At 44.5% G+C, this 27,781-nt stretch overlaps 1 protein-coding gene across 1 annotated transcript in view; it reads right to left on the bottom strand.

Moving 5' to 3' along the window:
• SPC25 (SPC25 component of NDC80 kinetochore complex) overlaps positions 1 to 27,781 on the bottom strand; it is a 92,869-nt gene that overhangs the window by 19,974 nt on the left and 45,114 nt on the right. The window contains exons 5-6 of the mRNA XM_085626484.1: positions 24,690 to 24,794; positions 8,703 to 8,801 (exon numbers count right to left, since the gene is read on the bottom strand). Of these exons, the coding sequence (XP_085482610.1) occupies positions 8,703 to 8,801; positions 24,690 to 24,794 (204 nt within the window). The remainder of the gene's footprint in view (positions 1 to 8,702; positions 8,802 to 24,689; positions 24,795 to 27,781) is intronic.

Genomic DNA, 27,781 nt, shown 5'->3' with positions numbered 1-27,781 from the left:
TTTTATTAACCAGGTGTCTAAGTATGGGTGGATGAAGATTACGTTTTTCTCGGAGATGAGCCACAACCACTGCCATGTATTTTGAGATGCCCATGGGGCAGACTTCAGGCAGAATGGAGAACCTTGTATTGATAATGAACTTTGGCGAAAAGGAATCTGAGAAATGTCCCATTCTTTCCTGCATTTGGGACCTGGAAATAAGCATCCTGAAGATCCACAGAGCACATCCAGTCTCTTTTGATGACCTATGGGGAGATCCGATAAAGTACCTGTTTTTTGCCTTTTGATGCAATTGTTGGCCTGTCTCAGGTCTGTCTATGTGTGTCTCAAGTCAAATTTGGAGCCTTTCTTGCGTACCAAAAAATATCTGGAATGAATACCTTTCCTCTTTGTATAATGGAGGATCTGTTTTTTGAGCAGTAATTTTACTTCCACTCACAGATGGTGTAACTGATTTTGTTGAGGGAGGCAAGGCCCTCTGCCACGTACGTTGCCTGCGTCAGATTGGTCAGACAGAATACTTTTTTCTTGTTCAGCCCCAGAGCTTTGAGTGTATCTGACTCATTCTTCATACTCTACATCTCTTCATCAGCGTGCGGGCCAAGGAGCACAAATTCTGAAAACTGTAGATTTTTAAATTTCCAATTCAGCATCCAGTTTCAATGACGAAAGACAAAGCCATGATGCATGTTGTAGTGCTATGCTGTGACAAAGTGCAGTCGCAGCTACATGAGCTGTGTCTATGGCTGCACTAATGACTTGTTTGGATACAATCTGTCCTTCTTTTAAGACCTCTAGAAAGTATTGCCTCCGGTCTTTAGGCAGAGCATCTGCAAAAGTGAACAAGGATTCCGAACGTATTTCTGAAGAGACTAGCAGTCACTAGCAGATTACAGACTATTTCTGCTGAACCACAGACCTTCATGTCCACCACATCCATGTTTTTGCTCTGCTTCTCAGGTGGTATCAATTTTTCTGTGGCCGATGGGTGCAGTTTGCGGACAGCAGAGATTAAGAGTCAGGTTTTGTTTCCAGTCGAAGAAATGCAGATTTGTATTTCTTGAGGAGATATGATGTAGCAGTTTTTAAAGTGGCTACTGTTATAAATTTCTCCTCTGCAATTTCTGCGAAGTCTGGGATCAATGGCAGAGCAGGTTTCGGAGAAGCTCGATGTTGCAAGGTCTCCATTATAACCGAGTCAATGGTGTGAGTAACCACTTTGTATACAGAGTTGTGCAGCACTTCTGACTAGGACATAAATATCATCCTAAATATCATTCACTGGAAATGAACGTAGTGGAGAGACTGGTGGTGACATGGGTGTGTTGGATGTACACAAAGTATGATAGCTGGATGTACTTGAAGAGGTGTAAGGTGTTCTTGTATGTTTACATCGCTCAGGAGTACGTGGATGACACACAGATGTCGTAGGATAGACCATCGTGGAACCATTGATGGAGCGGAGTCCCTTGTAGTTAAATTGGTTCCAAGGTTATTGATGAAGAAGCAAAAAAAAAAAACAATAAAAAAAAACAAACAAAAAAAACAGTAGACAATGAGAGATTCTGGAACAGGTGGTAGAACAAGTGGTTGCAGAGATTCTTGTAATGGATCCTCTGCTGGTATAATCGGTCTGGGTCCTGCTGCATAAATGGGCTCTTCACCTAAAGATGGCATTATCAGAGTGGGTGGAAGAGACAGTATGAAATGAGGCTGGTGAGTGCATCAATATTGATCTTCACCGTCAACCTCAGGTTTGACTCAAGAGAGGAAGACATACCCGTGGCGAGAGATGGGGACCTCTTGATATCAAAGCAGGTACAGTGGATTGCCTTGACATCAAGTGATGTTATGGAGTTACAGCTGTTGAATGAGTCATCCACGTCAACTAGGAATGGTGCGATCAGGGTACCAAAGGGTATACAGAAGTTTGGGGTGTACTGGGATAGGGCAGGGTCTCTAAATGGTTTTAGGCTTATTAATGACCAAGAGCATGTTCCCTTCCGCAATGGGCTTAATTTCCTTGACGGCGGATGTGGGTGAGGAGTTAGGGAGGGAAACTTAATGAAAGCATTTGTATATCGCAGCAAGGTTGGACTGAGGCGGAGTATAATTCTCCATAGTAAGCATGAAATGCACACATCATTCCCTTATGTATTGTCTGGGTCACCCGGTCTCATTTTTTATCTTTTCAATGTATTGCCGTACTCGTGTAGCCCAGACTTTGTATGCTACTAACATCCTGCCTGGTTACCTCTCTCATGGAATCGAAATCTGACTACAGCCAGAATGTAATTTGCATTGTGAAATTATAGGGCACACACCTGGCCTCGAACAGAGGCCTGCTGCCTTCCAACTTCCTTAGAGGGAATCGCTGTTTGCTTCTGTTCCTGAGGTATCTGTTCCCCCAGGAGACATGCTGAGGCTGCCTCTCATCCACCGAAGATGGCTGGTTTCCTGTATGAATAACCATCTGAATACTACTTTAAGAACGTCCCACACTACACCAGGCTGAGCTCACCCATCTGGTTAAGCATTACATATTCTTTAATGGATTTTCATATTTCGTGTAGGACAATAGGTCATTTAAGAGAATCCTTCAGGCCCCAGCTGCGCCGCTCTTTTAGCACTCCTTCCAGGTCAGTACCAGTTGCATTAGCCCATGGCCTGACATGCCCCTGTTCCACCTCCCAAATTCCAGGCACCAGTATTTGGTAGAGTAAAACACGGGTGATACATAAGTTGGTAGGCTGCTGAAAAGAGGGAGAAGTCTATCTTAATTGTGTTTCTGAAACGCCATGCATCTACTAGGCCCAGATGATTGAGCGAGGACTTACCAGAAGCCAACAGAGCTGGTGTCCCCACCTATTCATTGCTGTGATTTGTCCTGAGGAGGTGACCTGTCAGCTTTAGAGGGGACATCCCCCAAACGTTTTGCCCTAGTCTTCCATTTTTTTGCTGATCTCTTTTTAGTTGGCCTTAGGACTCTGTGCTCTTTACCACTGCTAACCAGTGTGTGTATCCCCTCCCCAAAACATGGTAACATTGCCACATTTAATTTACTTGTAAGTCTCTAGTAAAGTGGTACTACCTGTACCCAGGGCTAGTTAATTAAATGCTTCTAGTGGGCCTACATCACCGAATTTGCCACTAGCCTTGTAAACATATCTCAGGCCTGCCATTACATCCTGTGTGTGCAGTTTAAACTGCTATTTCGACTTGGTAAAATCAACCTTTTTTTTTTTACCAGGTATTAAGCTTCCTTTATAATACATAAGTCACACCTACGGTAGGCCCTAAATAGCTCATAGGGCAGGTAGCAGTGTATTTAAAAAGATTGGACATTTGCTTTTAACTTTTACATGTCCTGGCAGTGACAAACTCTCAAATCCGTTTTTTTTCTTGTGCAAGGCCTGCATCTCCTATAAGATAACATTCTGTTACCTTATTAAATGTAATAAATGCACATCACAAAGGCTCTGTCTGAGCACACTCACAGAGGGTTTGACACTAGTCTTTTGTGTCCCCAGACAAGCTGGGGCCAGGGCAGGGAGGCAGGAAATTCCAAACTCCTTTGGGGGTGGAAACCTCAAGACCCTTCTACTACTCCAAAAAGCTGGCACTAACTATAAATATTGGACCCTCAGACACAAATCTTCAGTACACCCCTGGACCTGTGGAAGACTCAGGACTGTTGTGCTGCTCTGCTGGAAGAGGACTGCTACTCTGCTGCCTGAGTGAATAGGACTGGACCTGCATCTTTAACCCACGACCACCAGAGTGACTCCACAGACTAGTTGTCTGGCCTCCTAAGCAGAGCCTTAGGGACAGAAAAGGCTCCAACCACCTTGAACCACAGCACCTGGACTCCACCCCCAGTCCTAGACCATTAAAGCTGGGCCTGAAGAGGCTATACCAACTAAGCTGTGGACTTTTGGGCAGAACCGAGGCAACATGCTGCATGGGAAATGGTGCTGTGTGACGCATCGAAATCGCTGCTGCGCGGTACATTCTCGACGCAGGACCTTGCAATGCAGCCCCACTGATCTCCAGAATAGCTGCTTCGGAACGTATCCCTGGTGCTGCACCTTGCACCGCAACCCATATGAACCGTCGCTGCGCGATGCATCCTCAACGTGGGATTTTGCAATGCTCCTCAACCAGGATTTAAGGTACTTTGTTCAGCGTGCCAAACTTGGTCTCTGTATCCAGCCCTCGCTCCATCGCGGTCGGCCTGACCGTGCGACTTAGTCCCGGTTTAGCGTGACCAGTTAACCACAGTTGGTGCTCTGGGCTTCTCATCATTGCTTTGACTTACATTTTTTAAACTGCATATCTCCTACACTACAGATTGGATTTTTGGTCTCAAATAATTTATTACCTTTTCCTTTATTTTTCTAAATTGATGTGGCATTGATTTTCTTGTAATGTGTTTTCACTTCATTACTGTTTGAAGTGCTGCATAAATACTTTACACAGTGCCTCTAAGTTAATCGTGACCGATTTGGGCCTACCTACAAGAGGATTAAGCAAAGGTTTATTTGGCATTTGCTTGCGACTTCACCCGGACAGGTATTGTAGTGGCTGTTTGAGCAGGGTTTCACTCCCCTCAACCAGTAACGCTATTTCCTACAGTAGAACCCTAGAGAAATTAGAGGGGATTTTGATAAGCAGGTTAACTCTTGACTGGAGTAGTGATGAATGTGTCCCAGTCCGTATTTGGGGCATATATCGTGGTGACAGTAATTGGGGCGCTCTCCTACCAACCTACCATTTTCAACCACTGCCCAGATTTTACATTCTAGCTGACTTCTTTGTAGTCATAAATTTATCACCAATCAGTATGGCCCCCACAACCTTTTTCATCAAGTGGATGCATGGAACTGAAAAGAGAAGAATTGAGAGCGGAGCCTAAACTGGCCTTTAATCAGGCTCGTCTCCTGTATGAGACAAATACTGGATGCCACTCTCCAGAGTTTCCTCAGTACGCTCCAGCATTTTGTGGGGTTGTTCAGGCATCTTACATTGTACATGGGGATTGCCAGGTGTGGTGGTTTAGTCAGAGTGTAGATGATACAGGGGTTGGATAGATGGTGTCAGGTTGAGTGTGTGTTGTTGAATAAGAGGCCTGGCTTTTAGTGTCAATTCTTGCCCTCCTTCCCTTTCGCAACCCAAGAAAACTCCTTAAACTCCGAGTCGAAAACATGGAGCTGCAACTAGGTAGTATTAGCAGATGATAATCCAGAGCACTGACCTTCCTTCCATTGTTTTTTCAAATGCACCGACTAAGGGTCAAAAACAAGTGGAAACTCTAGGAGGTGTAAAGGGCTTGTTCACCCGCCTGACACCCCTGGGCCTCTCATCCCCCCCCCCATGCATGAACCAAGCACTGGTGTCGAGAGTGAACAGAACTGGCTTATTGGGGACAAATATACCCATTATTGCAGGGATTCTGCTCATGCACAGAACTATGGGCAGGAAACCAGGACCTCAGTGAATTGTGGTGTACCAAAAACTCACCCCAGTACCAAGAACCCCTATCCGACTAGCATCAGTGTCTCATTCGTTCTCCGTATCATCTCGAAGCTACCAATGATTAGACAACCCAGAACAAGCGACTTAAGAGTACTCTCAGGAATGGTGGAAATCAGAAACATCTTTTCGTTATTATTCTCATATATCAGTCCACAACAAGAGTAATCAGAGACACAGTAAAGTGTAAAATGTTTATTTTTAACTACGTGCCCTAAGGTGCAGTACTTTGGCTAACATAAGCAGACAAATTATTAAAAACAAAACCATCAGCATTGTTACAATACCATAGAAAATGAAGGGAGAAATCACATTACAAATGACAGTGGAATACAACCACCCTCCCTTCACTAGTAAGCTAGTTTTATGAAACTAATAGAAGGTCTCTAGGCTTGAATGGGGAACCCCATACCGTAAATATCAGCTTAGGTGAATCACATCACAGGATCAGCTCTGCGTCTAGAAAAGGTTTTCTCCCAGTGCCTGAATCATGCATGTAAATGCAATATTAAAGGCACCAGAGTTTCAGATGTTTGCAGCTGTGTGCGTGTTATGACTAGAGTGTGGGCCGATCAACCTGAATTCAAAAGCATACAATGTTATTTGACCTTGACGGCTTCTGCACACAGTGTTCGGACTAAGGTCGCGGTGCACGTCTAGGGATGTGAAAAACAGACAGTTCTCATGTGAAGAAAAAGCAAGCAAGCAGTTTTTCTTGTAATAACAGCTACCTGCAGTGTTGTGTGCAAAAGCAGCAAAGTGGCAAGATGGCGTTTTACATCTAAGGTGCTTATGCTAACATAGCAATGTGTATACATGGAACTCCGTCTCCACTACACCATCATTCTTTTGGAGTCTAGCAAGGGACTGGTGAGTGTGCTACACCTACCACCAAATACTGCCTTGTAGGAGTCTGGACCGCTCAGGCCATCCCAGGCCAGTGACCCCATCTTGCTTTCACCCTAGGACCGCTTTTCTTTTCTTGGTTCCGCCGGCGACCACTGCTCTATATATTCTACATTCACGCTCAGCAGAACGTGTTGTCTCCACGGCCACTACTGGCATTTGGATGGCACAACTGTTGCCACATGGACCAGGCCCACACCACAGCGATCTTTCAGGCTTTCCTGGGGCCAGCACCTGCCATCTCACTTTTGTGACTGGGCCACTTTACTTCTTTTTTGTCATGTCCTGCCGAAGACTTCTTTTAAAAATAGTTTCTGTTCGGACCCCAGCAAAACAAGATGTCCTCTCGCCCCACTCGTGTGTCTTGTATGGTGTGGCTGTTGTATGGCCGGGTCAGGAGCCACACTCCACAGGACTGGGTATTTATATACTCTTGCGAAGAAGCAGTAGATACTCAGCTAGAAACTGCACCATGAAGAACTGACAGGACCTCAATATCTGGGAATGGAATAAACGGGCAAGTGGTGGCTGGTTTGTGTTGCAGATCCATATAAGTCATGGGTGAGACTGGAACAGCTGACAGTGAAATTATACCGAGATAACCAAAATGTAAATGTACATAAGGAAATGCAGTATAAATACATGTAAGCTCACATGGTGCTTAACAGTTATTCTTTTGTTTTCTCTATGGAAGAAAAGGAATAAAAACAAAAAAGTAAACTATGTATTTGGTTGGAAACTAATTCGAATGACTGACTGTACGGTGCAATAGGAAATCAACCCTAAACAACAACAAACCAATGCTAAACTCATGGTTCCTCAAGTACGTCACGTGGTATGGGGGCAGGGTTGAAACTGTAAACATTAGCTGCGCCTTTACTAACTTCTTGATAAGTATGATAAGCATACATACCAGACATCATTGGGGAGGGGGGGGGAGGGGTGTGTTAGATAAGCTTTTTAAAGACTTCATGAGGAAATTCAAGGGGGTTGGGGAGGCGGGGGATCTCCCTTCTTAAATTTAGGCTCCCTTTAAAAAGAAAAATTAAAGTCGTCCGACTCAATTTACCGGACCTTCGTAGAAGGAGTGGATTGATTCCACTGATACCTCTATAAAAACCCACCCATGCTCGAAATTAAGCACAATGTAGTTTACCAATGCGCCTGATGTTTTCAACTTTCATAATAAACCCAAGGTGGCCCGTTTTACAAATATTATTAACAGTATAATAATGACACTATGCAAATAGGAAATCAACCTTTTGTCATTTTCCAAATTACAATCCATACATTCCTCCACAACACCAACTTTTATAAATTCTTAAAACGACACCATAGTTTTTAGCAAATCAAAAAAAACGATTTGCTGTGGAAATCTGTTCCCAACAATAACTACCCAGTGGCAACACACACACACTCCCCTCCCCCCCCCCAACCCCCTTCATATCATTCCAGAACAGCTGGTTAGTTGATATATGTATGTTCCCATTTGAAAGAATTACAAAGATGGGCCTCAGTTTAAACATGAAATGATGGAATGGGTGGAAGGAAACAGTGCTAACAGAAAAACCTAGGCTCTGGAGGGTTTCACATCTTGTGTCAATTGCAGCACCGCCTCTTGCAATATAGATGCCTGAAAAGAACAAGACTTCAACAATGGATTATTCAGAAGTGGAGTTAACAGGACTCTCATGCTGTGCATATGGGGGGCCCTACACTGCAGGAAGATCAATGCGATATTACTAAGGGAGAGACATCAAGGTGTTCAAAGACAGATGTATTCTGGGGAATAGACGGAGTCAGGGACATCTGAGAAAGAGCACAGGCAGACTTGAATACATACGTTTGGTCTCGTCTAGGTAGAGGGCGATCGCTGTTGAGGTGGTAGTGGAGTGAGAAAAGAAATTACCAGTTGGACATTGTTCAATATCATTGTTCTATTTGGTCAAAACGTATTCAACTATAATACTGTGTTAAAACACAGATTGCCAGCACTCTGCATATGGTGCTAATTTAGTGTCAGATAGAAAAATAGTTGCTAGCAAATGTGAGTACTTGTTTAATTTTTCGAGACTTTATCAAAGGAATCGAGTTGAACGCATTCTGATTGCAGTCAGGGTCACCTTGTTCTTTCATTGAGTTGGGAGCCTAACAATATATTTCTCAATTGTGCATTGTGTGATTACTAATGATTAGTGATTCAGACTAGACTAGCCCATGCATCCAACTAGAAGGATTACATATTTTACAATCCCTTTACGTACCTTCATAGTCTCCCTCTTCATTAATATGCAAGAGAAATGTGTAAGGCTGGTCCAGATCTTTGGGATTGATACATCTGAATACAAACTGCAATCTGTCACCTAAAAGTAAAGCAGTAAAGTTCATATGCACTACGGTTTCCAGTTGCCACAATTCAAATCCAATGTACCAAAGAGCATTCACTGTATTTTGCTCCATGCTAAAATAATTTGCATCAAGGTAAACATTTCATCACAAAATGTTGCTTTGGCACGCCCTGTATTGAATGGTTTGCTCAAAGGTATGTTACTTGCAGAAGCAAATAAATGATTTAAATTATATAAATGACATTTCTGTATGAATCCACCCACAGCTTATATTCTTTTCAGAAATAACAGGCATGGTGGCAGTTCAAATGACTAAGCATACTATTATGCGTTCAACTACTTTACGCAAAAGCAAATAGCCTGCTTTGATAGCAGTGTCATGGTGATTTAAATAGAATATGAAAGCCCTACCGTATTGATGCAGCTTATGGAATTGAACTGCATCCAACGAATAAATGTTGTAGTAGGAACTTGACATTTGCACTGTCACGTCAGAGAAAGATGTCACAAATTAACAAGTTACTTACCTTTGGTAATGCTCTTTCTGGTGGCTACTCTACCTAACCACAGATTCCTCACCTTAGAATATTACCTAGGCACCAGAGTGGATCCGGAGAAATTTGTAGCAATGCTCCTATAGGTCACTGAGTGGAGTTTATGCCTCCACGCTGGTACCATATCGCAACAGAAGTGATGCAGCAGAGCCGCATAGAAGCGCCACCCCTGTGTGCTGACTTAGTTTGTCTTCCCTTTCCGCGCTCTTAGAAGCAAAATGTGAACACTTGTTTGTGACTGCGTGCCAAGTACTAAAGTTGGGATCTTTTTAGATGTTAAAATGAGGCCACTCCACAGAATGGAGAGGGAGGAATCCAAAGTTAGATTTAGAAAGTGCGTTACCGTAAGTAATTAACATGTTTAACTGCAATTCTGCGATTCTCCACCTTACACTAAATACCAAAGCAGTAGCTCCACAAGGTGAAGGGTCTGGGGAGTAGACGCAGATCAAAAGGTCTTGCAGAACCAAGCAAGAAAAATGTCCTTCATATCATCCAATCGGATCTGGCTGTCAAAACAGTAGTGCTTCGTGAACCTATGTAGTGAAGGCAGCAATTTAGATACATAGATTGCTATGTTAGCATAAGAGCATTAGATGTTAGAAAAGCCATCTTGCGACTTTTGCTGCTTTTGCACACGACACTGCAGAGACATGTTATTATTTGAAAACTGCTTGCTTGCCTTTTCTTCACATGAGAACGGTCTGTTGTTCACATCCCTAGACGTGCACTGAGACCTTGGTCTGAACATTGTGTGCAAAACACTCTGAGCCGCCAGACAATGTATGTTTTTGAGTTCAGGTTGATCGGCCCACTCTCTAGCCACAATACGCACACAGCTGCAAATACCTGAATGTCGAGAGCCTTTAATATTACAGTTTGCATGCGTTAGAAACACATTCTGGAGAAGAACATTTCCAGGCGCAGAGCAAAGCTGATCCTGTGATGTGATTCACCTAAGCTGATCTTTACGGTATGGGGTTCCCCATTCAAACCTAGAGACCTTCAATTAGTATAATAATACTAGCCTACTAGCGAAGGGAAGGTGGCTGTATTTCACTGTCATTTGTAATATGATTTCTCCCTTCATTTTCTATGGTATTGTAACAATGCTAATGGTTTTAATTATAATCATTTGTCTGCTTATGTTAGCCAAAGTACTGCATCTTAGGTCACGTAGTTTATAAAATAAACCTTTTAAACTTTACCGTGTCTCTGATTACTCTTGTTGTGGACTGATATGAGAATAATAACGAACAGGTATTTCTGAGTCCCACCATTCCTGAGAGTACTCTAAGTCGCTTGTTCTGGGTTGTCTATACATTGGGACCTCCGACAGAATACGGATAACGAATGGGACACGGATGCTGGTCGGATAGGGGTTCTGAGGTAAGTTTTTGGTACACCGCAATTCACTGAGGTCCTGGTTTCCTGCGCATAATTCTGTGCATGAGCAGAATCCCTGCAACACCTAAACACCGATGCCCACATCCCAGCCAGGTGGATAGCAAGGACAGGCTTTCTCTTGTGCAACTGCAGTAATAGCGTCCTTCATCCTGATGGAATGGGCCATCAGACCACTGGGTAGCTGCTTCTTCGTCAATGTAGAGGACTATCCACTTTAACAAGAGCCTCTTTGGAGCAGACTTTCCTTTCTTTGCACGGACAACATTGAAAACAGTTGATCATAAACCGGACGATCCTTGGTAAATGCTTAACGCCCTTTTGTGGGGCAACCAATCAACTTTCCACTCTTTCGGGTGTGAGATGGGGCTAAGAACGCTGGTAGAGTGATGGACTACCGCCAGAATCCTCAGCACCACTTTGTCTGGAAAAAGCATGGTGTAGGGCAGCTACACTGACAGTTCCTGCAGGCCACTCACAAGGTTAAGTAATCCCAAAGAGGAAGAGAGCCTTCAAGTTCAAGAGACAGTTAGTAGCTATACATAGGCTCAAAAGGAGTACACATGCAAAATGTCAAGATCAAGTTAAGGTCCAACTCTGGCATTCCAAATGGCAGAGTCTTATACGTTGCTTTCAAACAAGTACAGGCAGAGCCTTAATCAACGTCCCTCGCTGAGTGATACGGGGAAAGGTGCATTTAGCCTTCACTCAGCTTATCTACTACCTTGGAGATTCCGCTAGTGGGTCTTTTTTTGATCATTGTTGCTATTGTTCAGAAGGTTGTTCAGGGGTAAACATCTAGGACACCGGAAACAGGCTACTTTTTAGTGCTAAAAGAAGCATAGTCAGTAGGCACAATATTTTTTAAATTTGTTATAATAGCTACAATTTATACTGTCTGCAATAGGATAGGATTTGTATTTCAATAAATCAAAATTCCAGGTTTCCTAGTATTCTTGAGTGAAATACCTATTTGTGATGAAATAGTGTTTGGAGTTCCACTAGCTATCCCTGTGAAATGTCATGGAATTGTTACCTAAAACGCACCTCACTCAAGTAATGTTCAGTGTACTGCATTCCATCAAGGCTCTCTGTCTAGAGTTGACATATTGGCTAACTCCTTAGTTTCATGGAGTCTAGAAAAACCATTTCCAGGCCATGTTCTGGGGAGGAAATTTTGAAAACGTATCAGGGGATTTAAACAATTAAGTGTGGAACAGAAAACACAGAAAGGCAGAGAGGAACAACTGTGATCGGTCTGCCACCAATGCCGAACTTGAACCATCTCCAAGACCTGGATGTGTCGAAAAGGCAGCCTTGATGCAGAGTTCATGGTGATTTCAGATTCCACTGCAGGGCTTGCATTTATCAATTTGTAAAGTTGAGCAGGAGTATGCAAGAAGCTAAGAGCCAGATAAGCCTCAGAATCACCCTCACCTAGATCTAGAATAGAGCCTACAACATTAGAATCAAAGCCCAAATGTACTGGATAGGTAGTGATCACTGCCATCACTTTTATAAACACCTTAGGTGCACTGGTGAGGCCAAAGTGGAACAGGCCACTCTGTAAATGCTCCTACCCCACCTTGAACCGCAGGTAACACCCGTGGGACTGCAGGACAGGTATGTAAAAAGAAATAACCTGCTAGTCCAAGGACACCGACCTCCCTGGTCCAGAGGTGGCAGACTCTCAGCCAAGGATACAATCTACTTTTTGAACAAATAAAAAGGAGGAAAGGAGCATTTATGAGGAACACCCAACCCTGAAAGCCAGAGAAAGAAAGTGATAGATAGTAAAAGAGAAAGAGGCTCCTGTACGTTTCAACTGGGAATGCTCAATAAATCGGTTATGTTTACTAACTTCAAAACCTAGTCATCTTGAGTTTACAACCATACATATGAAACAAACAGCATGTGAAAAGGCCTGGGTTTAGTTTCTCCATTTACTTAGGGCTATGAAGAATAGTCTCCAAACTCCTGAGATGTGTAATCGACTCCTGTGAGGATGTCCAACTGGAAGTAGGAACAGCGTTGTGTACATGTATCCCTTACTTGAGAAGGTGCCCCGCTTCTGCTACCAAGATGGACAAGTTACTTACCTTCGGTGACGATCTCTCTGGTCGCTATTCTATCTAACTGCAGATTCCTCACCTTGTGAATATTCCCCAAGCATCAGAATGGAAACTTTAAAAGAAGTACTCCTGTGCATTGGTAGGTTGCATTGTGCGGTTCTAAACAGACATTGTTCAACTCTGCAAGTGATGAGTGGAGCCGTATATAAGAACTACCCATGCTCATGGACGTCAGTTGCTTACTAGGCTGTCTGCACCCATGGATGCAGAGCCCATTAGCAGACTGTGTAGATCTCTAAAATTAGGACAGTTTTAGGTGTTTAAAAAAAAAAAAAAAAGAGTCTAGTTCACACAACGGGGAGGGGTGAGCGTCCGTGAGGAATTTGATATTAGAAAGAGTATCTACCAGAAAGATTGTTACAAAAGGTAAGTAGCTTGCGATGGATATGGCCAACCACAGATTCCTCACCTTGTGAATGGATACCAAAGCAGCAACTCCCACTGTTGTCGGTCTGTGAACAGGTTCATACCAAAATTTCTTGCAGGACCGATCAGACAAAATACCCCTCCCTAAATACATGACTGTAGCGACAGTAGTGCTTTGTGAACCGACACCCACGTAACCACTTGACAGATACCCAGGACAAGCATTATGTGCCAAAGCAGTGGTAGCAGCTTTGGCCCTGGTGGAATTAGCAAACAAGCATTCAGGGGTCCGCTTCTTCACCAGCGCATAGCTGATCTTTATGCAGGGAACAATTCAACAAGAGATGGTTAGCTATTACAGCCCATCGTCCACTCAAAGTTATTTGGTACGATCAATATAAAATCTTAGGGTCCTCATAAGGTCCAAATGATGGGGTCTCTCTTTCTCCTTAGAGGGATGAGGTGGAGCCAAGAATGCCGAATAGGCAATAGCCTGCCTGACATGTAAAAAAATGACAACTTTCGAAAGAAAGGAAGCTCCGGTCTTCACCAACTTGTCTGGAAAGAAGTTGGTATAAGCAGGGGCTCTGTTTCAGCACAGGAGCGTCACCACACTAAAAAACGCCCCAGGCCAGAGCTGAATAATAAAAGGTAATAAAGTTTATTTATTACCATTTTATTTTTCAGCAACCAACCCGTCCCGAACTGAGTGTCAGGATGAAGCGGGGCCAGTGCTGCCGGGTGGCAGCAGAGAGCTGTGGGCTTAAGTTTAAAATGGGCATTTCCCTCCTTACTGGCCTCATGGGACCCATTGACGATGACGATTGGTCCGAAGCACTCCAATCACCGTGAGGAGCTGCTATTCCCACCCGTCTCCGTTACATAAAATGTAAATACCTACACAGGGTGTACTACACGACACAGATTATGGTGGTTGGAGTTGATCGCCTCTCCCCTGTGTCTCTTCCCCCCCCCCCCCCCGCAACATGCCAGCCACCACTGAGTATAAGGTGAGTTGACTGAAAGAGCCTGCAGCTCACTCACACGTCTAGCCTCCGTTATGGCAGCAAGAAAGAGTTTTAAATGTCAGAAGTCTCAAGGGATAACTGTAACGGGGCTCAAAACCGGTACACACCAAAAGAGTGAGGAGTACGTTCAGGTCACACTGGGGCATCACAAAGTGTTTTGGCAGACCTTTAAAAAATCTCATCACAACAGGTGATTTAAATAAAGATGGCTGATTCAGCCACTGCAGGAAAGCTGAAAGTGCAAGAGAGTAGCGCTTTACAGTGACCAAAGCAAGTTCATGCTGGGCTAGTAAGAAAACAAACAACAAATCTTCAGACAACTTTGGCTGTAATGGGTCAATGTGTCTGGTGCACCACAAATCCAAAATTTCCCAACATCCGGCGCACATTGCTTTTGTGGATGGATGCCTCGCTGCCAAAATGCCATCAACAAACTTAGTTCAAAAGAAGTCAACTGCTGATGCTCAAGCTCCAAACATGGAGGCGCAAACTGTGCAGACCCAGCTGCCCTGCTTCTGCAACAGAAGATCCTCCCGAAGTGGCAGCTTCAGAGGACAGATACTCATGGCCAGGAGTTCAGCGTACCACACTCTGCTAGCCCAATCCTGGACTATGACTTGAGTTCGGTGTTTGCTGATCTTCTACAGACATCGGGGCAGGATAGGCAGCGACAGGCACACAGGAGGCCCTAGCACCACCCTAGATGGAAGGTGTCTCTGAAAGAGCACCTTTGGAAACTCTAGCGCGCAAAAGTGCTGATATTGCACGTTCTCTGTGGTGGTGAAGAGATGGAGCCAAGGTGCGCCCCATTGCTGAAAGGCGCACCTCCAGATGGAACTGTTGTTTGTGATCAGATAAATGCCAGAGTTAGCATGCTCTGGCTTTTAAAGATCCCACTAGGTAGTTGACCACCAAGTCCAGTCAATTCCAGAGGTGCAAAACTTCCTGACACAGGGCCCAAGGCCATGACTCACCTTGCTAGTTGCAGTGCCCTGATGGTTGCGTTGTCTGTGAGAATCTATAGCTGCCTTCCTTTGATGGTGGCAAGAAGACCTTCAACGCTAAGTAAATCCCTCTCAAGTCCAACAAGTTGCTTTGGAGTTGAATCTCCCGCACAGACCAGAGGCCTCAGAGAGGGAGAGGGGCCTGCCACTGACTATCACAGTCCAGTAGCCACCACTGCAGATCTTTTGCAGTCTCCTCCGAAATCTGGTTACAGTCAGACAGATTCCCCTGATGTGCCCACTGGGATTTGAAATCCCACTGCACGGTCTGCATGTGCCACCTGGTGTGTTTGGCCAACAGGATGCAGGAGCCCACCAACCCCAGGAGGTTCAGGGTTCTTAGCACAGAGATCCAGAACAGAGGCTGACACATCAGGACCATAGCATGAATGTGCTGGACTCGGCTCTCCGACAGAAAGGTATGAAATCGTACCATATCTAGGTTAGCTCTGATGAAGAGGAGTACTCGTAAGTAAGTCAGATGTTACTTCACCACATTGATGGTGCATCCCAACAAGGTTAGGAGATTTGCAGTCATCAGCATGTGGTTGACCACCACACCTTCAACAGCCATTTGTTGAGACAGGGGTAGACTAGTACCTCCAAGGTTTGAAGGTGTGCTGCGAATACCGGCATTATCACCACTTTTGTGAACACCCAAGAGGCACTGGCAGGGGCAAAAGGGAGCGCTGAGAACTGAAAGTGCTTCGGGCTTACTATAAACCTCAGTTAGTATTTGTGGGCCTGCAGGACTGGGATATGAACATAGGCGATCTGTAGGTCTAATGTCACCATTCATTCTCTCGGGTCAAGGGCAGACAGGACCTGGGCCAGCTTGAGCATCTTGAAGTTGTCCTTCTGGAAGAAAGAGTTGAGAGGGCAAAGTTCCAAAACAAGATGAAGGTCTTCATCCTTCTTTGGCACAAAGAACTAGAGGGAGTACTGTCGAGTTCCTACGTCTGAGGCCAGAACTTTCTATGGCCCCTTTGACAGACTGGTGGTCCTCCATCAGTCGCCTTGAAGGTGGTGGAAAGTGCGGCAGGACCCACTTTTCTGAAGTGATAGCCTGCCCCCCCTTGAGAAATGACTGTATCCTTCTTCCGGCAGGGTGGCTGTGTGATGGCAAGGACACACTAAAGCAGCTTTGCAGCCATGGCTGCCGGAATAAAACGGGGTCTGGTAAGGGGAATAAGATGGAACGTTGTGCCCGCTGTCTAGAATGTTGTTTCAGAGAATCACAGCACGGGTCTTGAACGTTCAGAAGGGCTTGCTGGACTGGTGGAGGAGTATGGTGCTGATGAAATGCCATGCAGAGAGGGCAAACATTTTGTGAAACTGCTGTAGCTCTGCTTGAACGGTTTCAATGCAGAATACATTTTTTGTCTTCAACTTCAACTTCAAAAAAACTTTATTCGATTCAAAGCAAAAGAATCATAAAAGTCAAACAATTTCATTTACAAACATTATTTCAAGTTCATTTTTAAAAGACAGTCTTACAATTATAACACTAAACTAATATAATTCATTAGCTAATATAATCACAGATGAAGACCCCATAGCTTTTACTTTCAATCAAATTAGATGATTTCATAGATTCTTCGTGCCGGGGCATACATTGAAGGGCAGGTGAAATAAATAAGAAAATCACGATGCAACAATATACAATATACATGATCAAAGGGTCAGCTTCTTGGGGCCAGATTTAGCCATACCGTTTTCTAATCAAAAGTGACACCCGTATAAAATTTAACATTGCACAGCAGACACCAGGTGAAGACAGAGATAATAAATAATCATAACCCTCTTTATAATGGCATGGTTGCTTTTCCTTAAGGATCGGCTTAATAAACCTGATTCTCGGGTCCTTATATAGGGAACAGAAAAGAACAATATGCATCGTGCTTTGGCTATCTTTGTTATTACAAGGACAGGGGGGCAGTCTCTCACACCAACCCCCCGGTTTAGGAAACGCAAAAAGGAAGTGCAAGATGTGTAGCCTAAACCTTGTCAAGTAGAATCGCCATTGCACATGGTTTGTGAAGGTTAAATAAAACTGGTGCTGCAAAATAGCCTTAGGAACATAAGGGCTAACCAGGGAATTCACAAACGGTGATTTCCAATAATTTGTTTTAATTACAGCTTTGATATCTCCCTGTATATTTTCGGGGTTGTCAAAAATGTCACCCAAGCCTATTTTATGGAGCATTTAATTTACATAAGATAGCCAGGGGATCTGTTTCATGTTTGCCAATTTTAAACAATCCCGGAGGATATCTCTGGTGAGCTGTAAGTCCTCTGATAGCCATATTTTGCCCCATAACAGTAAAGGGGAAAGGCGAATGGTGTCACTCACGTAGCTTAGACCTATTTCATTGTGGGCAAATCTGTTTGAGGAGCCTGGTGGAATAGCCAATACACGCTTTAAAAATTTGTTCTCCATGATCTGTATCGTGTCAGGGCTTTCAGTCCCCCAAACCCCTGCCCCATAAGTAGCAACCGACAAACATTTAGCTTTATACAAGGTTTTTAGATGTATAACAGGTTTTTGTCCTAGTTTGCCACAGAAACGAAACAGACCCTCTATAGAGCGACTAGCACTTTGAACTCGAGTCTGCATTAACGGGGCCCAGCTTAGTTTGTTGTTGAAGAGGTTTCCCAAATAATTAAAGTTTTCAACCTTTTCAATGGTGGAGTTATTGACTACAAACTTTCTGGTTTTGGTACCCTTTGGGCCACAAACCATAGCAAAGGATTTGGCGAAGTTTACCTTGAGGTCTAGGTCCAACATGAATTTGTGGAAGGCATCAAGACAGTGCTGCATACTGTTTCCTGTGAGTGTCATAAGTACCGTGTCGTCGGCGTAAGAAAGCATTGGAATGCTCCTGCCGTTGACCTTTGGAAAATCATGACAGTGGTCCAACAGGTATTTTTCCAGACCATTGGTGTACACAAGAAACAAAAAAGGAGCTAATATGCATCCTTGTCGAACGCCCTCAGTTGAGAGGATAGACTTAGTTTTCTCTCCCCCTGGCCCAAACCTTATGGCTACAGTAGTGGATTCACGGAGTCTACGGAGCAAGGTGACCAAGGGTTCCTCGAAACCCATGACCTCCATCATTTGCCACAGCTTGCTCCGACAAACAGTGTCGAATGCACTTGAAAGGTCCATGAAGGCAAGGTGGATGGAGGATTTCCTTGCCTTCATGTATTTCCCTATGATCAGGGCCAGGTTCAGGCACTGTTCGACAGTACCTTTACCTTTTCTGAACCCATATTGGGAATTCACAATAAGGCCCACCGAATCTGCCCATGTTTCTAGTCTGGCTAAAATGACCCTACCCAATATCTTACACGATGCATCAATTAATGAGATTGGGCGATAGCATCGGGGGTCTGATCTATCGCCCTTCTTAAAAATTGGCACCACTACTGCCTCCTTCCATGATGCCGGAATACGGCTAATGACAACTGCTCTAAAAACATTTAACAACAGGGGGGCCCAAACCTTAACATTGTGTTTAAAAAAGTCCAAAGGCACTAGATCAGGGCTTTTAATGGTATGCCTTTCGACAGAGCATCTTCCACTTCTTGTAAGGTGAGCAATGAGCTCAAGGACAAAGAAGATTGAGAGACCACCGATTCCCTAGCGTCTCCTAGTGATGGTTCATTGGATAAAGTACCATGTGGGTTAAAAATGTTCCCAAAATGTGATTCCCATGTTTCGCATGCAATCTGCATCACAATGTTATCCTTGACATTACTTGTAAAAAGGGGGCGATTGATAACTTCCCAGAAAAGCCTACTGTCCTTCAATTCCGAGGCCTTTTCTAGATCTTCCCAGGCTTGGTTTTTTAAGTCCAACTTCCTTATTCTTATGGCTTCTTTATAGGCCAGTCTAGATGCTCTAACCAGTTCTATGTCCCTAGGTTTTTGTTTTAATGCCGCTTTCAAGGATCTGTGTGTTGCCGAGCATGCGGCATCAAACCATCTGGGACCTAGCATTTTGCTTTTACCAATTGGTTTTGTGAGGCGTTCGGCTACATGCCCACATAGAGATTCAAAATTCCCTATGACCTTTTCAGGGGTAGTTGTAGGTGTTAGACATGCCTCGTACTCAGAGCTATATCCGTTTAGGATCTCTGCCTCAAGACCTGCCGCGTCTATTTTGCCCCATTTAAGTGTGATACCTTGGTTCCTACTATACTTTACAGGTTGCTCCCAAACAGAATGTTTGGGTTTAACGGGACAAAGCAGAGATAAGTTTAGACGGTTGTGGTCACTGGCAGCATTAGCAATTACTTCCAACTTATCAACATGATGGAAGTGCCCACTAGAGACAATTACAAAGTCAATAAAACTCATCATACCTCTACTTCCCTGAAACGTCGGTATTGGAGCAAAATTTGGACCAACCCAGGGCTCCACTATGCATAGATCATTTAGAATAATGATGTTGTTTAAGGCGTCCCCCTGGGGTGTATGTTTGAAGTGTAACAGGGGTTGATCATGGGAGTCTCTCAAGCCACACACCTTCGAGTCCCCGTAGGTGCATAATGAACGGTTGAAATCTCCCACCCAGATGACAAATAGTAGGGGTTGCTCGTGGCGTGCCCTGGCTATGGCCTCCTCCAATTTCAACATTACGCTTGTCTCATTGTTGTCAAAGATGTTGTAATACCAGTTAATCAACAACAATGGTTCAGGAAACAAATTAACCAACATTAGCACTTGAAACCATGGGGAGTCAACTATCATAGAAGTTACAAGTTTGCATAGTTTTAAAGAGGTTGCTGTCATTAGGCCACCTTTTGCCCTACCCGCTTGTGAAGGTATCGCTAGGGTATTAAAGGCTTGGAAGCCCTCGATGTTCTGAGTGGATCGGCTCCATGTTTCCTGGAGGCACAGGATGTCACAGTCACCCACAAAGTCTAACCATGCCTCATCCTCCAATCTTGAGGCGAGCCCAGCAATGTTCCAAGAAATAAGGCGCATCCTTACTTCGCTTTGGTTCTTTCTGACTGGTTCAGGTAATACTTCCGGATTATGCCTTAAGATGATTGGACTTGGTTCGCTTTCTTTAGTAAAGCCAGCCTCAGGGACTTGGGGGTTAGAAGTACGATCGTCACCAACGGAAGCACTCTCCCGTGAGTTATCGTCACAGCTTTCTCCCTTCTCCCTCTGGCTGGGCTCTCCTGTTGTCAGAGTATTAGTATTGCCAGGAGAACTTAATGGTGGTCAATCTATCTCTTCCATGCCCGCAAGTGCATCAAAGCGGTTTCTTAAGGGGATATTACTTGGAAACCATCCTAGGTAGTCTTCCCCCTGGAATCTTGGTCTTAGTTCATTATACCAGGTTTGCGAGGAGTTGTTATTGTTATAAATTGATCCCCTAAAGAAACCATCACTCTGTTGCAGAGGACCCCAGTTGTTTTGGTTTGGCCATACGGCTCTATTTCTCCGGGCCCACCCAGGGTGTGTTTCACTGTTAGATGTCTGCCCAGTGTTTTTGTAAAGCAAAGTCGGGGGAGCAAGATTCAAATTTGGATAGAAATATTCTAGACCTATACATTGAATATCCCCAGCTCTAGCAAATCTTGGTTTACAGCAGATGATATTTTTTACCCAGGTGTCGCTGAAGTTGATCAGGATACAGTCCCCCTTTAGGTCCTTCTCACTTGGGCCCACCCAGGGAACTCTGCGTACACTAAGTATTTTTGTTTTAGAATCAGGAGGGAGTGGTCTGTTATTATTGAGCCAGTATATTACTTTGTTTAACTCCTGGTTTGATTCCGTTTTATTAGACAAAACTGGGGGTACTCCTGTGAGTATTACCATAAAAGGAGCTGAGTCTGGGGGCAAGTTTACAGGTGGTGATTTCCTTTTATGTGCTCTCTCGTTGTCATTTTTTGCTGCAGGCCCCTGCGAAGATGTTTGTTTTGGCCCTTGGGTAGTTCCCTGTTTAGAAGTAGTAACTTCTGGTGTTAGTACTGTACTACCCATATTTTGACTAGGGGGCCCGCCACTGCAAGTTTAGTACGAGCTAATGGAACAGGTTTTGTTCGTGCTAAGGGGACCGGTGCTGCCTTAGGGTCACCAGTTATAAGTGTTTTAGGTGTTTTACTGGCATTTTTATTCTCTCCCCCTTTTTTTGAATTACTATTATTGGCGTTACTGTTTTTATTATTGTTATTAGTACCCCCCACCTCGAGTGATTTATTTTTAGTTACTAGAGTTTCAAGGGAGTTGGTGTTAAGAGAGATAAGGTGTTCCAATTGGTCTAATTTTAGATTAACAATTTGAATTTTCTCTAGAACAGGCAGCAAGAGCATCTGAACCGATTTCTCAATTTCCCCCAAAAGTCGGTCATTATTATTGGTATAAAAGAAAAAAATTTCTGTCCCGCGTCAACTGGGTGGGTGCCCTTTTGTTTAGTTGGATTTGTCAGAACTTTGGGTGGAGCTGGCTTCGCTGACTTGGATCTGGTTCCTTTTCTATGGTTTCCCCCTCTTTTACGTTTGTTCGGATTGTTTGGTTCCCGCTCACAGACTACTACATGATCTTGTATGTGGATGGGCCCATTATTGCTCAAATTGCCGTCTAAGGCGTTATCCCCCGTGATACCTGATGAAATAGGTATAGGAGTGAGTGTGGGTGCTTCAGCTTGGGAGTCCCCTGGGTCTGCTATCGTGATTGTCTGGGAGTCAGAGAGTGCCACTAGATTTGGACTAGCCTCTAGGTTGCTATCTGCACTTTTCTCGGGAGTGGGTGCCTTATTGGGGGTAATTTTAGACGCAATATCTCCCAAGGATGAGCGTTTGCCTGTTATTAGATCTAGGGACAAACGCTTTTCGGTAAGGGCGATTTCTTTTTCTAAGATCACAGTTGCCCGAGTTATAAAATCGTCTAAAGTTCCAGTTGCTTTCCCATTGTTCGTTTTTACGGTAACCTGTCTACCCTTCCCTGAGCGCAAGGACATCATGTGGGTTCTAGGAAACAACTAAATATATAGTGCTATAACTTACAACCAAACAGTGTAAAGTAAGAGATCTGGGATCACTGATAAAGGGAGTAGCCCCGACCCAACCTTGATCGTCCCTGGACGGCCCCAGACGGCCCCGCCCCCGTCCCGGGCCTCTCCCGGCGAGCTCCCGCGCAGCGGTAAGCACGCGTTATTTTATGGCTGTTGTGGTGATGGGCGGGTCGTTGGGGGCGGGGCGGGGAGGGAGAGCAGCCCAGGTGGAGCGGGCGCGGGTTCCTGGGACTCCTGGGAAATGGAGTCCCAGCCCTCTTGCTCGCAGCCCTCAGCCCCTGTTTTACCCCAGCAGCAGCTTCAGCCCGGGAAGGAAAGCGCCCCTCTGCGCAGCGGGTTCCGCGAGGCGTGGGGAAAGTTGCGCTGAGTGTCCTCAGGAAATCCAAAATGGCAATGGCAGGTTTGCTAGGAGGTCCCACGGAGTACAAGGCAAGCCGGTATTTGATCACCCGGTCGTTGGGGGCGGGGCGGGGAGGGAGAGCAGCCCAGATGGAGCGGGCGCGGGCGCGGGTTCCTGGGAAATGGAGTCCCAGCCCTCTTGCTCGCAGCCCTCAGCCCCTGTTTTACCCCAGCAGCAGCTTCAGCCCGGGAAGGAAAGCGCCCCTCCGCGAGGCGTGGAAAAAGTTGCGTGGAGAAAGTTGCGTTGAGTGTCCTCAGGAAATCCAAAACGGCAATGGCAGGTTTGCCAGCGAGACTCACCAATGCTGCAGCTCCTCACAGGGCCTCGGGCCCCCAAAGCAACGGCTCTCTCTATTCGCGCTTGCATAGAGCGAAGTCTGCGTTATTCGTGGCTTCTCTTTCCGTCATCTAGCAGGCTCAGGCAGTACACGGGGCTCTCCTCGATACCACGGGAGCCCAGCACACAAACAGGTGTCCTTCGGCTGACTTCCGGCTCTGACTCTGTCAAAAAGGCAAGAGTCGTCAAACAGCTTGTCCATTAAGGATGTCTGATATCCCTCAAGATGCCTGTAGACCTCATCAAGGCATGGCACCAATGGGCCACACCAGTACCCATTGCTCACCCTAGGTAGTCGGTCGTTCCCAATCTAGAATGAATGACAAATTTTGCTGAATAGCAAAGTCCTGAATAGACTAAGGAATGTCCCAAGGTCGTCCAACAGGCAGCAAAACCTGCACCACAGTAGTATCCTAAAAGGCATTAAAATAGCAGCCCAGCACACAGCTGGCATTTGGTGATCTTTCCTACATGTTTCTATTTGTTTTGGTACGCGATCAGACAGAGTAGTAGGGAAAGCACTGGGATTAATTTTGCTGGTGGACATTGGTTTCAGCAGGCTCTTTGACATCGGGTGTTGTGTAAGAAAAGCCTGTCCCCGGTGCCGGGCGATGGCAATGATCAACCTGTATGTTAACAGGCAGACCAGAAAAACGTCTTTCCTATTCATGAGGTTCCTCTCCCTCAACCTCAGACTTTGCCAACCTGGTTTCTGAGGAACTGGTATACAACTATTTCGGTCTACCTGTTGGCATTTTGGAGATCTCTTATGTGGGCAGAAAACACTGCACTATGTACCAGTAGCAGTGCTAAAGGCTCAGATTGTGCCACAGTTAGGTACTCTTGCGTCTTTTAGAGCTATGGAAAGGTTGAGATTTCACTTTCAAAAGGCATTAAACGGCATATGGTAATGGCCAAGTTGAGTTAATACATTTTTCGGAGTCAGATGCTATCTGTAAAGTAGACACATGCTACTCCCAATATATGAACTAGAAGAACTCCTTGGATAGGAGCCTCAAATCTGATGCTCATTTGGCCATGACCATTTGGAAAATATCTGTGGTTAGTCCAAGTTGAATCTTCCCTTGATAATAATTTTTTTAAACCTCCACATTAGCCTTGAGGAAAAGAAATGAATTTAGCTTGAAGTAGATCATATTTGCTGTAGTGGCTCTTGTACTACAGCTCCTTAGACATGCTTCTTAATGCCAGCTCACCATCCCCTTCCCTTTGTGCATCTCTTGGGTATAGGCTGAATTAAATGACTGCAGTATAGAGAAAGATGACACTGGTGGAGGAAGCTGGCTGTTGCTCATGCATAATGGACTCACCTTTATAACATTCAATATGCCGTGAAATAAATTTTCCAGGCTCTGGGACTACCAGCCAAGACATCATAGGGGACTGGAGCAATGGCTATTAAGAGCCACACAAGAATCACTTTGGCAAGTAATGTTCATTTTCAACTGTGTGCATGTTCATCTCATGTCACCATTTAAAAAACACAATCTAAAACATCTGGCCTTCTCAAAGTAACATCACGTGCTATGATAATCTTGGCTATGTGTTGCTGTTATGGTGTGTGATAAAACAATAAAATAAATACATTTAAAAAAACAACAATAAAGTACACACAGGACCACACTTACCACACACTTTGCGGATTTCAAGCCCAAGACGCTCTTTGAAAATACTTGCAGATTTATGCAGCTCCTTTAAACGTTCCTTATTTGCCCTTTTGTTTGCTAATATGGCTGCAAGAAAAATAAAATGAGTTTAAAAAGCATAACTTCTAAACAAACAATTTCAGAATGCACCATCACCCAAATTGAGAGACCGGCAGCAAATTCCACAACAGAAATCTGATATATGAGCTACACTGGGGAAGCTGAAAAAAATACAGTTGTACCCTACACAAGATATCAATGGATTTGGGATGGAACATCCCTTAAAGAAAACTAATCTTAACCAAGTTTAACGCCTTCAATCCATTAAGGCCATACAACTACAGCCCCAGTCTGTGTTTTGAGAGGTTAGAGCTGGGCTGCTCCAGCTTTTTTTTTGTACTGCGATAGGGATTAAACTCCTAAATATAGCAGGTAAGAGGGAAATCTGAAGGCGCTGTTCTCTTCTTCAACACAAGGACACTTTAAGGAGGAAGACATCAGTATACTTCCCGGATAAACTTAAATGACATGCATGTAACATCACAGTAGGAAAAACAGGTCAGAACAGTTCCTCTTGATGGCCAAGTTAGTAGGGATCGTTATTGGTCAGCTGTTATATCTGATCTGATCTGGGAGGGAAATTTAAATTTCAGATCTTGTTGCCCTCACAGACCTGTTAGGGTGTCATGCTTCATCATTGGGCGCTCCTCGTCGGACCGGCGCTGCAATGTCCAACGAGCCTGGTGGCATCTTTAGCGGAGATCTTCTGATCTGAGAACGCCGTTATGTGAAGACCATGTGTGAAATTGTGGAGGGCAGTGACTCCTAAATTATGTGGGGACTCAAAAGAGCTAAAATAGACCCTGGCCCCTAAATGATTTTAATTAGGTTATGTAGGGCTGGGACTAGATAAAACCAGGGAGGCTACTCATGTGATTCTAGGTATCAGGGTAGCCTATAGTTGACAGGGGTCAACATGTTTCGTGTCGTAAGTGCTCAAGATCGAGCGACACTTCTTCAGGACCGTGGGACCACCTAGAGGTATGTATACCGCAATTCTTATCAAAGGGTATCCTGGGTCAACCACAAGTGATGCTGAACCTTAATTATGGTCCAGATTTGAAGTCTCCGCCTAAAAAGATGGAGACAAAATGGAGAGGACAAACAAAAACCACCCATTAACAGCTCGATCATGGAATCATTGTCCAAACATCTTGCGGAGGGGTCAAAGTACCATTCCAAAAGGACCTAGAGTTCCTGCTCTCAATAACAGACTAGTTAGAGAGATTAACAATAAAAAGAGAAACATAACATAAGCTAATATAAGTGAAACCATAATGAGCAAAATCTACAAGCAACAAGAGACTTGAGTGGCCTAGCACTCCACAGGAGAGTACAAGGTATCAGTTCTTACCTCAAAAGGAACGGGTCAGAGCTTCATAGATGATGGAGAAGCAACCGGACCACTGGAACGGTCCCACTATGATAAAACAGAAGGAAACAAGGGCATCGCCAGGTAACAAGCATGCTGTGCATCAAGGACGAGGGGCGTGAAACTACCCATTCTATCAACGCTATGAGCATGGGAGGTGTTACTCAGACCGGTCAATATGCCACAAAAACAGAATAAGGACATCTATATCCTCTCGACAAAGTTTGTGAAAGACCCAAAGTGAAGTGGGGCTTAGGGAGTGTCCCCGGTTACATACGAAAGGCAAGTGATGGTTCCTAAAGTGTCCGGGTTACGGGTGAATGCAGATAAGACATAGGTACTTACAAGTAAATGATGGTGCAATTCTTGAGGGTGAACTATATTACCCTGGTATTAGAGTTAAACAGGTGCACCTCAAGGGAGCCGTGCCGAGTGAAAGACTGATCCCGTTTTGACTGTGTAAAGCGACCGAGCGCATCGGGGCGGTTCTATACAGTGAACCGGGAAGATAGCAGTGGCGGTGTCCCTCGATTGACTCTCAGTATCAAAACTGTATCAGTGCGGAGTATGTGATCTCACGAATGCGACCAAAGAGCTCATTCTTGAAACAGGCAAAGTCTGGACTCAGAAAAACCACACGAACTGTAATTCCAGTAACTGCGTTTATTTAATCACATGCCCTTGCGAATTAAGATACATTGGCATGACAACACGTCCAGTCAAGACAAGGATTATGGAACACCGCAGCAACATACGGTGTGGAAAATCGACGACAAAAATGAGCACACACTATCTCACTCATCCACATGGACCTAATGAATTGCATTGGACCATGATTGAAAGCAACCCCTCATGGTCCAACACAAAACTCTTTGAAACTGAGCAGAGATGGATTTTTCGCTTATCCACCCAAGAAAGAGGTCTTAATGATGATATCCCGTGGACTGAACTAACTTGAATCTTTTCAACACTCCACTACAAAACATATACACTACACGTGGATCTTGTCTGTACTATTCCTCTGTAATCTGAGACACATACCATTCACTGTCTTGGTACTCTCAGTGGCCACCGAAGGGAGCCTCCCACACATTTTATTTACACTACATTTTATCAATATTTCATGTTGCTATTTTGCATATAGAAAGGCCCCCCGACATTTTTTAGCGGGTATCTCTTCTTCCAAATACGACTCATACAAAAACACTGCATTATCCAGATATACATATCACCCCTTTTGAAGTGAACTTAGCAAGATGCGGTTGGAAGTGCATATTATATCTGTATATAGGATAGTCCCCGCTGTCTTCTGGCGGGTCCTCACTTTTAAATATGCAATTTCTAGGAACTTTGCTTTTACCATATACATAATTCCCCTTTGGAAGTGGGCTCATAATATGCACTTCCTTATTCTGAACCAGCTAATTGTGGGTCGTTTTGCTTTGTAATATAGTCTCTTATCTACATAGTTACGTCCCACTTCAACTTTACTATGTCAATTGCGGGTTCACTCACAGAGCCGATTTCTCGCAGTGGTTTCCTCGTCCATAGTCAGGCACAACACTCGGGACAAGATGGGGCCGTCTCGCGAGACTCCGCTACGCTGCCCACGCTCATATACAGGAACTCTCTCCAGTACCGG

This window comes from Triturus cristatus, chromosome 9, assembly GCF_964204655.1.
Source record: "Triturus cristatus chromosome 9, aTriCri1.1, whole genome shotgun sequence".
Taxonomy (NCBI): domain Eukaryota; kingdom Metazoa; phylum Chordata; class Amphibia; order Caudata; family Salamandridae; genus Triturus; species Triturus cristatus.
The sequence above is the reverse complement of the archived record's forward strand: the minus strand, read 5'-3'. Positions and strand labels throughout refer to the sequence as shown.